The following is a 12,114-nucleotide window of genomic DNA, read 5'->3' as shown; positions in this document are numbered from 1 at the left end:
ACAATCAATTCAACCAAAACTAAATAGCAATCTTACATGCACTCCATAGAAGCATCATGGATTGGACTCACTTTCATYATGATTTTTTCCCTTTCATTTGTGAGTAACATTTACCCAGGATAGTTAATCTGATAATTTTCCTGAGCCCTAAGGTTACATACACACAAGATTAAGAATTAGGCTGGATATAAGAATTTTTGGAATAACTTTGACTGACTGTAGTCAGTACTCTGTATACTTTGTATGCCTCCCTTCATCTTATTAGTAGAATCATATACATATAACCAAGAAACAAATCATTACATATTTAGCTGCAAAATGTAATTCAGCACAGACAGGGACACTTGAGTTTAGCAGCAGCTTCTACTGAACAGAGTCCAAGTACATTTCCTTCTTGGCCTCCTCTCTCTGTTTCAATTTTGTGCAGTATCAGTTAATCTCTTGTAGTTTTTTTCTTCTGGTGTCATGTACTATCTGAAAGAATGCTTCCTAAATTAGCTTTTTCCTCACATAAACAGTTATTCTCAGAAACAGGTAGGTGCATGATTTATGCTCCTAAGGAATAGAAGGAATGTTACCGCTTAGAATATCATTCCACAGCTTATTCAATTACTTGCATGCATTAGCCTCAGAGCTCTTGAAAGAAATATACCTATGTGACATGAAACACGTCCCCAGTTTACAAGAACAGTCTTCATCAAAGAAAATAACCCCCCTCCAATCTTGTGGGTTTTGTAACAACATTGAAATTTTGATTTACTTTGTTTTACAATAAAAAGATTAAGATGCAGTAGGGCATACGTCTCAAATCCCCTCCGTCCCCCCAACACACATAATCAAACAACATCAGGATATAGGAAGGGAGAAGGCACATCTTGCAAGGACAGGATATCTGTCACTCCTGAACTCAGAGCCTGCTGAAAAGTGCTGTGGACCTCCGACCACAGCCTTGAAATCACAGTGTGTGTGGGAATCACCACTCTGGACAGCAGATACAAATCTTGATCGGTCTATTAACAGTGCAGGAGTCCAAAACTACATATTGGTTGTACAGRCCTTTACACGTCTCAGTTGTACATGAAGGGAATTAGCTAATGTAATAGACAGTATTTGATCTTTAAAATCACATAGACAAGTCTTTTTCCATTAGTGTTTTTCTTTAGTGTTCAAAAAGCAATGCTAAGCTGGCAAGTTGTGCTTTCACTGATCTGTGTGTAATCTAACAAAGCAGCTGCACTCAGCAGGAACAGTGACTTCATCAGAGAGCAAAGTAAAAACTCTTTGGAGCTCRAATAAAACCTTTACAAGAGAAGATTCTAGAACATAAGATTAATCTCCTTCAAGGTATCAGGATAAGGCCAAAGATCCAATACTCAGGCTCAAATTGCTGATGAGGGAAAAGAGAAGACAGGTTTTTGTTCACATCTCTTTTAAGGGGAGAGGGGGACTGCCCTCTCCTACAGGAAAGAGATTACATGGGCCATCCCATTTCTTTCTGTTATTTCACAAGGTCTTACAGGAGTATGGAAATGATCTTTTAAAACATAAATACACTTATATTAAAACAATATTTTACAGCAGTATAATACATCCATATTGTTACTACGATAAATACACGTCTTTTCTGTTTCTAAACCTACCACACGTGCTACAACTAAATTGCTGCAAGAAAGAACTTGTTAATGAAGTTAATTATAACTGGCACAATTGACAGTTTTAAATACCTTGAAGTTTGCTTCAGTGTTTAAAGAAAGAAAAGCTAGAAACAAACCCAATTCAAAGCAGTTTAGCATGCAAGGACCACACAGAGAGAATTCCAAGAACATTATGTCCAATTGACCCTTGCACACAAGATTTCAGATTTTTAACAGGAATTTATTAGGAACTGTAAAAATAATTTTAAATAATAATAAGCAACGCAAAGACCTGCAAAATGAAAACAACACACACTGACGTTTAGCAAAAAGAGTGGGGAGAAGAAAAAAAGCAGAAAAGACAGTGTAGCTCATTACTTCTGATGTCTTTCTTAAAACATATGATTTATTAGCCCTAACAAGATAATTAACAAATCTAGGAAATATTAGTATCTGGCTGCGAAAAGTTAAATCCTCCCAAAGCTGGATCCCCAAAACTTGTATCTGTATTTTGACAATGCCACAGGATTTTTTGTCTGTTCCATTTTGCTTAATTACACTGTAAGTTTCCTGGGCAAGGATCTTTACTTCTTTACATGGCCGCTATTGGTATTTTACCAGTAAATACCTGGTATTTACCTATATCATAGCAGTGTTCTTTTGTTTAAAAATAGGTAAAATAAATAAAAAATGAACAAAATTATTTTAATGCTACTAATATTTACATAGCATTATCCTTCATTTCAGTCCTAAAAACATAGGGAGCTTCACCCAATAAACAAATAACCCCCTGCATTGTTATTGCTCTTCCAGGTAATTTTTGGCTCTTTGTAGCTATGTTACTCACTATTGCCTGCCAACCAAGTCTCTCCAAAACAGCAGTAATTGTCATTACCAGCGCTACTATTTATAATATACATATTATATGGAATGGGACAGGTTCTGATCCCTGTAAAATTGCTGTAAATCTGGAGTGATTTTATTAATTCAATAGAATTGATGTCTCTGAGATCACGATTTGGGCCAGCTCCTTCTCATATCATTTACAGTAACTGGTGGAGAACAGTATAACTTTCCAGCAGAATTGCATGTATTTTACACATTCTGCTCTTTACAGAGAGGCACATTTTAACCATGCCACTATTTATATGCAACTTTTGAATTTGAAGCAGGTGACCTAATTCATTGTAACAGAATGCAATGCCCAAAGAGTCTGACTCAAAGCTGCCACGTACTTTTATGGGCTGAACCAGAAAATGTCTCAAGTTTCTTGCATCATTTGATGTCTTGAAAAGTTTTTTTCTGCCAGAGCTGCCAGAATTATTTGCATCCTGCACATGCTGAACTGAATAGGGAGCCAGAATTTTCCAAAAGCAGGGACCACAAAATTGCTTGGCTTTTGAAAAAAGGAAGAAATAAATTAGTCCATACATTTTGATTTATATTGAGTGCTAATACTTTTAATATATTTTGCAGTGTTTAGAATATGAAAATGTGGGTATAAAAGCAATTAAAAATCACAGGAAAAAAAGACTAACGGGGAAATAAGACACCTTTTACTTTCTCTATATAACGCTCTACTGGTGCATTCATTTTCCAGGGGTACAGGTAGTTCATTGCTTAAAGTACTAAGCTCACTTAGAATATTTGCTGGGGATCCTAAAATTTACAGGAGAGGCTGCTATTTCATCTCATTTTAGAATTCAGTATTTTAGAAAGAGTCTGGCTCAGTAAGGTATGAATGCGGGTGTTTCTCTTAACCTCTGCTGTTCCAAACGCATGCTTTCTGATGGGCTAAAATCTCCAGAGCAGTGGCTTTTAGCCTGCAGTCACAAAACGACGAGTGTCTCAAGACCATGTCTATTGGTCATGAGAAAGACAAATAAGAAAAGAAAATCTGTTGTCATTTGGCTTAATTTTTTTCTACAAGAATTGAAAAACACCAGTTTTAAGTTAATAAAAAGCCATACTTTGAATGGTATTCTATGTATTTTGACAGGTTTAAAGGCTGGCTTTGTAAATGTTGTCTGGAGAGGAGTTTCACACTGATAAAACCTGGTGCTCCCTCTCTCTGCCACCTCTTCTCCCATGTTCTGGCTTTGTTTCTTCTTCGCTTTTTCCCAGTACATCTTCTGCAGGCCATTTAACAACCCTCATGTTCACCAAGATTAGGTGACCTTTATGGGGAGGTAGGTSATGTAACATCTCCCAGGGGATGGAGAGAGTTATCTGATTAGATCTGTTAATGTGTATCATGAATCCCTCGTGATGGGTCATGTCTAAAGACCCCAACCATCCTATGTTTTCATATTGTGAGTTTTTCATTTAACCACTCAATTATTCTAAAAAATGAGCAAAGGAAAGTGATTCTAAGTCATGAAATGTCAGCAGACAAAAAAGCTGACCAGAAAATTGCCTGATGAAGTACAGGCAATGATCAACAAGAGAGATGAACCTTATGTTTTTAAAATATGACAGCCACAAGTTAACTGCCATCCCTGTCCTCTGATTTTTGGCAAAACAGGAGAAATTAGCTGCTCATTATAAAGAAAATTTATCTGACAAAATGAAGGGATTGGCACTGAGCAATGTAATGAGAAGATCCATTTCCTTAGCTGCTGATTTGATTAGCTTCAGTTCAGTCATCATTACACACACCACACATAGCAGGTTGCACACAGCTGTAACCTGCTAGATTGGGAAAAGATAGCTCTGACAGGACCTTCATGGACCAAAATTTATTTTCTCTAAGCAGTGAAAATAAGGTCTTTTTTTTCAATGCAGCAATCCTGTAGCAAATATTTATTTTATAACACTTAGATAAAGTAAATCTAGTACCCCAAAAGTAAACACCTTCTTTCAACAGCTGCTAACCTGTCTACAAACTTTCTCTCATTCCTGCCTGCAAATGGCAATGTCCTTTTCATTATAAACTAACTCAGCCAAGGTTTGGCCAGCTGCTTACACCTTTMTCATTTGTATCTGAGATGACTTTTGATGGTGTTTTTCTTTTTTTTTTTTCTTTTTTTACAACTTACCAAGCAGAGCTTGTGAGTTAACATCCCTTCTTCGTGCGAAATGTGCTCCAGGAAGATCTCTTGCCATGACTGAGACAATGAAAAGCAGAGTGTGTCCCCATAGCAGAAAGAAGCATGCAATCATTTTCTTCATTTTCAGGAAAGACAGGGACATTCAAGGATGCAAAACTGCAATAAAGGAAAGAAAGAGATGACCTTTCTGATTATACAAGAAGATACACTGTAACCATCCAGCTGCATTGCCTTCCTCCCATCACATACATGCAGATGTACTGGCATGGAATAATACTTACACCTTCAAGAAAGAAGTTCTACACAACAGAGTAGCAGTTAGGAGACCTTGCAGAGTCTTTAAGCATATTATAGTTAAATTCATAGTTAACATTTTAAATGTATCAACTCTTACAATCATTCATAAGAATCAAGTATATTTAAAGCAAGAAAAGGAACTTTTTTTCAGTGAGCCTCTCAGCAAAAATAGGTTTGAGAAGGACACAAATATATTTTCATTATTCTACTCAGCCCTCTGTGTGTTGTGCATTTTTTCAGAAACTTAATGGTCCTAGCAGTCTGAGAGATGCTTTCTTAAGAAAATTTTGGAGAAGAAAATAAGAGAGAAGGGAATACACTTCAGAAGCATCAACTATTAATGTGAACTGGCAACAGCTCATGCTTCATTGTTCAGAAGAGCATCCATGGTTGCTAACATGGAGATAACAGTGCAAAATGAAGAGATCTTGTTTACTCAAAGAGAAGACTCCTGAAGACTGGTAATGAACATAACCTAACCATAGGTTAAGGAGAAGTTTTGTCATACAGAAGAAAAAATTAACTGGCAAGATCCTAGACCAAGAGATGATTCATGTCCACAAGTTTGTTGAGGCATCATCAAAAGCCATGGCTGACTCTGTCCACAAGCAGAAAGCTACCACTGACATGCTAAATGCTCATCTTTTGGCCAGGTCCCCTGTCAGTGGGCTTCCTCAGGTGGCTATTTCTTCTACCTTCCCCCAAAATTTCACTGCTGTGGGTCATGAAGAGCGACTCAGAGGAGCTAGATTCAGCCTTGGAATTGGTGATATGATGAATCTGAATCAAGAGCTCTCCTAGATGTGCAAGAAGATGGGTAAAACTACCCACTTTTACAACAAAAAAGGAACATTCTATGTGAAAGAGAGTGGCAACTTTACAAGCAGTGCACATTTTAATGGCAGTTATTGGCTAAGTAACTAGGATGTTGAAAACAATTTTAATACAGGAGTCCTAAACCTGATAGGTAGAATTGCACAAGGCCACAGATCTATAACAGAAGACAATAAAGTGCCCCAGCTCAACAAGAGAATTAAATTTTTCTTTCCCACCTGTTACTGTCACGTGAAGGGAGGACAAGGGGTAATCAACTTTGCCTGCCGGAGCCCTCCTCAAAAGGGCTTTCACTGGATCAGGTTCACAAAGTTGAACAAAATAAGAAAGGCCCTCCCCTTTGGTAATCAACGTTTGCCTGCCAGAGCCCTCTGTGATAGGTGATAATTTGTTACATCAACTCGTGAAGTGATTTTACCATGAAACTAGGCACTAAATACGGGCCATCAACTCGTGAAGTGATTTTACCATGAAACTAGGCACTAAGTACAGGCTATCACCACCATGATTGTACTGAGCCAGCAGAGCGATATTGTATTGTGAAATGTATGCGCGCGACCTGAAGGGCACCACGTACAACGCAGAGGAAGACCCCAGCTTTCATCCCGACCCCCCCCAGCAACAGCCGGCGCAACCACAGAAGTTACAGGCATATAAGGGGACTGTGAGGGGGGGACTGCGCGCGCCGTTGGTGGAGCAGGAGACTCCCCGGCCGCCCAGCGCTGTTTTGCTTACTTGTGACTTGCTCAATTATTCTATTAAATTGGAATTTATGCAACCCGGCCCGAGTGGTTGTCAATTTGTCGCGTTTACCTATAACACCTCCTCAAAAGGACTTTCACTGAGTCAGGTTCGCAAAGTTGATCAAAATAGACAATTTATTAAAGCGACAGATCAACAGGTTCAAGATTGCCGGTGATAAATGCACTTACTGCAACAAATTCTACTTTTTCTGAGCTCAAACTGATAATTAAGTGCTTTCAACAATGGTATTTTTCCTGGGGTAACATCCGACGTTGTCGGAGGCGCAAACCTTACCAAAAAGGTGTCCCTGTTTTGGGGAGGAGAGAGGTCCAGGCCCGTCGACCYGTCCGTAGGTTGGTGYTCTYGTCCTCGAAATGGAGGATTGTTTATGCACTGAATTTATACTCTTGGCGAGGTGGGGCTGAGTCAAACACTGTGGGATGTTTGGTCCTTGTCGAGCTCAGTAGAGGGTGTCAATGGCTGCTGGCCTTTATTTTCTTTTGCCCCTATCAACAACACCAGGCTGCAAGACTCCCGCCTCGCCCCAGGTGTCGTTTTGGGTAGAGCAATGTCAAGTGGTGAGACCTCCGCCTCACCCTGGGCGTTGTCTCACCCCTCACCAGCATGGGCATCAGGCCGCAAATCACCCTTTGTATTCACTGTTTACCCCACGGCAGGGAGGATCACAGATAATCACAGACCATTATTCCACACCACCAYGACGTACTCACTGGCAGAATATGAGATTCTGAGTAAATCTAATCTAATAAAGGAATTTTTATACATTATTCTTAATTCTGTCCAGCACAACTACTACACGTTGTTCTATCTACGTCTATCTATTTTTTTCCTTTTGTGTATCCTACTCAGCATTCCCAAGTATGAACATAATGTTCTGGTGTATATGCCATAGAGCAAACCAGACTGAAGTCTTCATACTCCAAATGCCCAGCCTTGCTTAAATGTTCAATACTATTCAGTAACAGGCAATATGTGATTTAAGAGTATTCAAATTAGCAAAGAGATTTATGGAAACAGTTAGTACTTAGAATAGTGGCCAGAATTCAACAAAGTTTTGGAATCCAAGCAACATGGACACCTGGATGGTGTTATAGGTAGAGTGTTTCCAGTGCTTGAATCAGAAACAGATGCACACTGCAGATGGTGTACACCACTGAAAATGGGACAGCCTTTTACTGAAGGCAACAGTTGTTACTGCTGGAGCCTACCACTGAAAGCTACTCCCAGGCTGTTTCCTCACTTCTCAGGACATCAGCAACAAACTCCGAGCTCTGCAAGGGGCTCTCCCTTCTCTCTGGCCTGCTCCTTATACAGAAGGCAAATGGGCCTCAAGGATATATGCTGGTTCTAGCACCAGCATTTTAGAAGTGTAGAAGCCATGCTCAGAGAACTAAGGACTGTAAATAAGTATTTCTCATAATTATCTGCAAGGCTGCCACAGGAACTATGCATGAACAGCTCTCATGAAAGGGTCATCTGGCTGTTACCTGGTTATCAATGGCATCATTCATCCCTCCTTCCCATTCCTCTGAAACAGCTGTGGAGACTGCGCTAATCTCTAAGTAAAGCCATTTTACCTACTCCTGCTGGCACATTAATGAAGAACCAAATACACTGGTAGACTACCTTCACAACGTGTCATTGAACCATCAAATAGGAACACAATGCCAAAGGAAACCGTAAGAAGTGACCCAGGACAGTTCTTCTAATTCTGCAAAGCACTCCAAACTATATACTCTTACATTCTGCCATTTAACCTATTTTATACCTTTTTAGCGATTTTTGATATTTAATAGTAATTTCACATTCACTAGACTCACAGCTTCTCAAGTAACTTGAGAAATAAAGACAGAAAAAGCTTTTGTTTGCTGTGATTTTAAATATTTGAATACTACTAGGAAAATGTTTATATAGCATGCAAATATCATAAATTAGCTAAACAAACCAAAATGCTTAAGTAATCATTCATCTGATGTCACTGAATTCTGAAATATATTAAAGTAGTACAAGTAAACTTTCAATTTTGCATGATTTCACCAGTCACTTTTGAAAAGTAAGGGATACTAAAGAAACAGAAGAATTGAAAAAGAATGTCTAGTTTTCTGGGAGGGGTTGTTTGGGKTTTTTTTTACGCAAGCTTCACGTAACTGCTCCTGTTTAATACTATCTCATTTTGATGTGAAAACCTTAGATCCTTAGATCTCAATACCTTTATCAGTCTGATAACTAGAACATAGGCATACACACAGTTCCACCAAAAAACATGCAAAGCTAAGAAAACAAACAAATAATAAATCACCTATTATCCACATACTCCTACCTCAAAATCAGTGTTTTAAACTAGTTTCAAAATACAGAGAGCTTTAATTCTCTCATATTACAAGTTTTGATATACAAGATTATTTTAAAATAAAAATTAAAGTGAAATAGAATCATCTTCAATGAGAAAAACCAACATGTTCCTGAAGCCAAAAGCTGTGTATTTGAGAAAAGGCACCACTGAGTCAAGCCTGTTTTCTTCTCTTGCCAGCTTTTCATACACACTGAAAGTTTCTTTACTGTTCTCCTGAGGTGGTGAGAGGCTGGCCTTATATGCTTTGCTCTAATTCCAGGTACATATTTGTGTCTTCTGCTCCTTGCATTTTTAAAGGGCCAGTTTGCATTGTGGCTGCAGGACTTCCACACAGACAGTCCTCCCACAAGACCTTTTTTATTTTCTGGGTCTTCTGCAAGGTTCCCTGTCTTCGTTCTGGAAACTGGATGCTGTTTATTGCACCACATTTGGTATTTAACACCTCATTTTCCTGGTAGCATAAGCCAGGCTCCTGGCACCGCCCTTTGTGGCTGTGCATTGCTGGCTAACCCTTGCTCTACCAAGCTGAAGACATGTTCCCAAAGTACCAAAGTTATAAACAAATATTTTAGTGGATATCTGGAGAACATATTTCAAGCACTTCAATTCCAGCTGTCACAGCAGGAGCATTCATCATTATACCATCAGGAGCCAATTCACCCGGGCAGACCCGTGACCAAGTCATTATATGGCGAACATCCCAAACACCTCAAGAGCAAAGAACACCCACAGGAGGTGTGACAATATTTGGGGCTCAACCACCAAACAAGAGCACAGTGCCAAAGGAAACTCCTCTGGCTCCAGTTCTCCATTTACCTATTCATGGAAAGATGAAGAGGGCCCCATGCAGGGCTTTCATGGCAACCTGGGGACAGGCAGCGCACCACAGTGCTCTGTTGGACATGCTAGGAGAATCCTAAAAGACGTGTCCAACAGTGAATGGGCAGCTGCTGCTCACAGAGATACAATCTGGTAAGGGCTGCCTGCAATATCTGCAGCCATCCTGAAGAAGTTTGGTGTAAAAGAGGAGAATTTTCCTAGAATATGGCAAGTGAATATATAGGCTCTCTTGTCCTTTTCAGGCTTCTCTTGCTTCCCTAACTGACTGCTAATCAAGAGGATAAATGAAAATGTGCTAAACAAGAGATAAAGAATTCCTTGGCATTTCCTTATCAATTTCACCTGTGCTTACTTAGCTATATACCCACACAACCAAATGATTTTTCTGATGCACTGTAATGGATTTTCAATTTTCTTGAAATGCAGTTTAAGAATATTCAAAAATGGAATTGTGACTTTATCTTTAAAATATATATTTCCTTCACTGGACAACATTTGTCCACATTAAAAGCCAAGTCTGTTCTACCCTTTCAAATATCCTTTCCTGGAAGTCTTCTTATAAGGGATTGATAGCTGTGTTTTAGACAGAGACACTACTGAATATTCAGTGTCAGCGGTGACAAAGCAATGACCTTCTTCATTGCATGCTGCATATTATTCAGATTTGTCCTCTTTCATGTGATAGCTTTTAAATAATGACAGGGGAGAAGAGATGCTCTGTGGTGCATGCTGAAGTCAGCGTCCTGGATCTTAACGAACCTGTGGGAAGTAAGTGATGCCTACAGATTTGTTGGTAAGCAAGAATTCTAGCTGGTCATTTAAGTTAAGCCTTGCTATTTCACTTCTGAAATTCATTAAAGCTCTCTGTTTTCATGAACATTTTGCATAAAACATTTGAAACTCATCAGTACTTAAAAAATTTCTTTCACATAGAATCAGGAAACCCTTTCTCTGGCCTGGAATGCCACCACTTTTTCATTCAGGTACCTTAAAAATGTACCTGTCTTTTCTGGGCAGCTCATGCCAAAAAATAAATTGGGAAACCAGGATAGTAAAATGTTTCAGCCTCCCACCTCTCTGGAYGGTCTCCTTTGTCATTTTGCCACACAAATTCCTTTCCAAGTGCTAAATCAGACCCACGAACTCTGTGGACCCCGACCTCTCCATCTTCCCCAGGTGCCACCAGCACTGGCAGAAGGCATTGGAAGTGCAGTTCTTGGCAGTTCACCATCTTCAGTAACTACAGACAACATCCCTTCTCTAGGATGAGAAACTGTACAAGGCCTGAGATGGAAGGGAAAACACTGTAGAAACCACCTTCAGCTTTCCTCATTTGACAGTTAAAACAGACAGCCATTTACTTTCTGTAAGCTGCCAGCAGATCTAACTTTGTTGTTCTTAAGTTATAAGGACCATAAATGTATACAAAGGAAAACATTCTGGAGTTCTTTCAGCACTCCTCATTATCCACCCATTTTTAAAATAACAGGAAACTGCAATGAAATCCAAAGAACTGAAGTTAAAGAAACCGCAAGTGATCTATGTAAGTCAATAAAATCATAGTCCATGTTCCCCAAATAGCAAGCACAGTTAGTTACATTTAAGCTGATATCTACTTTGGGAAACCAATCAGCTCTTATTACATGCAAGCTACAAAATATTCCATTCTCAATTCCATCACCTCAAAAGTTAAAAAAAAAGAAAGCAGGCACTTTAAAGCCCTGTTAATTATCAGTTAGAACATGTTCCAAGGTATTTCACTATCCACAAGCCAGCACATGCATTACTAATCTATTACTCATTAAAATCACTGTGTGTGGCAGGGGTGTCAGGACATGGAGTAATAATAATTTCATCCATCTCTCTCTGGACCAGATTGCTGATACAGGCATTTTCCAGTTCTGAAAAATGACTATAGAGTCCACCACAGCCCAGAATCTATTCTACTCGAAAATATCTGCCCCTAGCTCTGCAGGTGTTGTGCGGGGGCAGCTGGCCACAATTGGGAGGATGATATTTAGAGCTTTAACAAGAAGCACCATCTTGCCTTCATCCTTACAAAAGACCATTCTACTGGCATCCTATTACCACCAAAAGATAACTGGATTTTCTGTGTGATTTCCTTGTTGCACAAGCAGAGCTTCACTAGGCTCAGCAGAAGAGGACAGGTAGAACTCCCCTAAAATCATGGTTATCAAATGCATCTCACTGATATGGCCAAATCATTAAGAGGCAACAAGGTTGCAGGTGCTCCATGTGTATAAATTCCTCATCTCCTCCAAACCCTGGTGGCAGGCATGGTGTGCAGAGATATGCATGAAGCTACTCTTTATCAATCTAG

General features: G+C 39.4%; 1 protein-coding gene across 1 annotated transcript in view; it reads right to left on the bottom strand.

The window, feature by feature from the left end:
* The window catches only part of MATN2 (matrilin 2), a 69,007-nt gene extending 64,175 nt beyond the window's left edge, over window positions 1-4,832 (bottom strand). Inside the window, exon 1 of the mRNA XM_026060166.1 lies at window positions 4,673-4,832. Coding sequence (XP_025915951.1) covers window positions 4,673-4,826 — 154 coding nt within the window. The 5' untranslated portion in view covers window positions 4,827-4,832. The remainder of the gene's footprint in view (window positions 1-4,672) is intronic.
* Window positions 4,833-12,114: the final 7,282 nt, after the last annotated feature.

This window comes from Apteryx rowi, unplaced genomic scaffold, assembly GCF_003343035.1.
Source record: "Apteryx rowi isolate R43461 unplaced genomic scaffold, aptRow1 scaffold_165, whole genome shotgun sequence".
In the NCBI taxonomy this organism is placed as follows: Eukaryota; Metazoa; Chordata; class Aves; order Apterygiformes; family Apterygidae; genus Apteryx; species Apteryx rowi.
The sequence above is the reverse complement of the archived record's forward strand: the minus strand, read 5'-3'. Positions and strand labels throughout refer to the sequence as shown.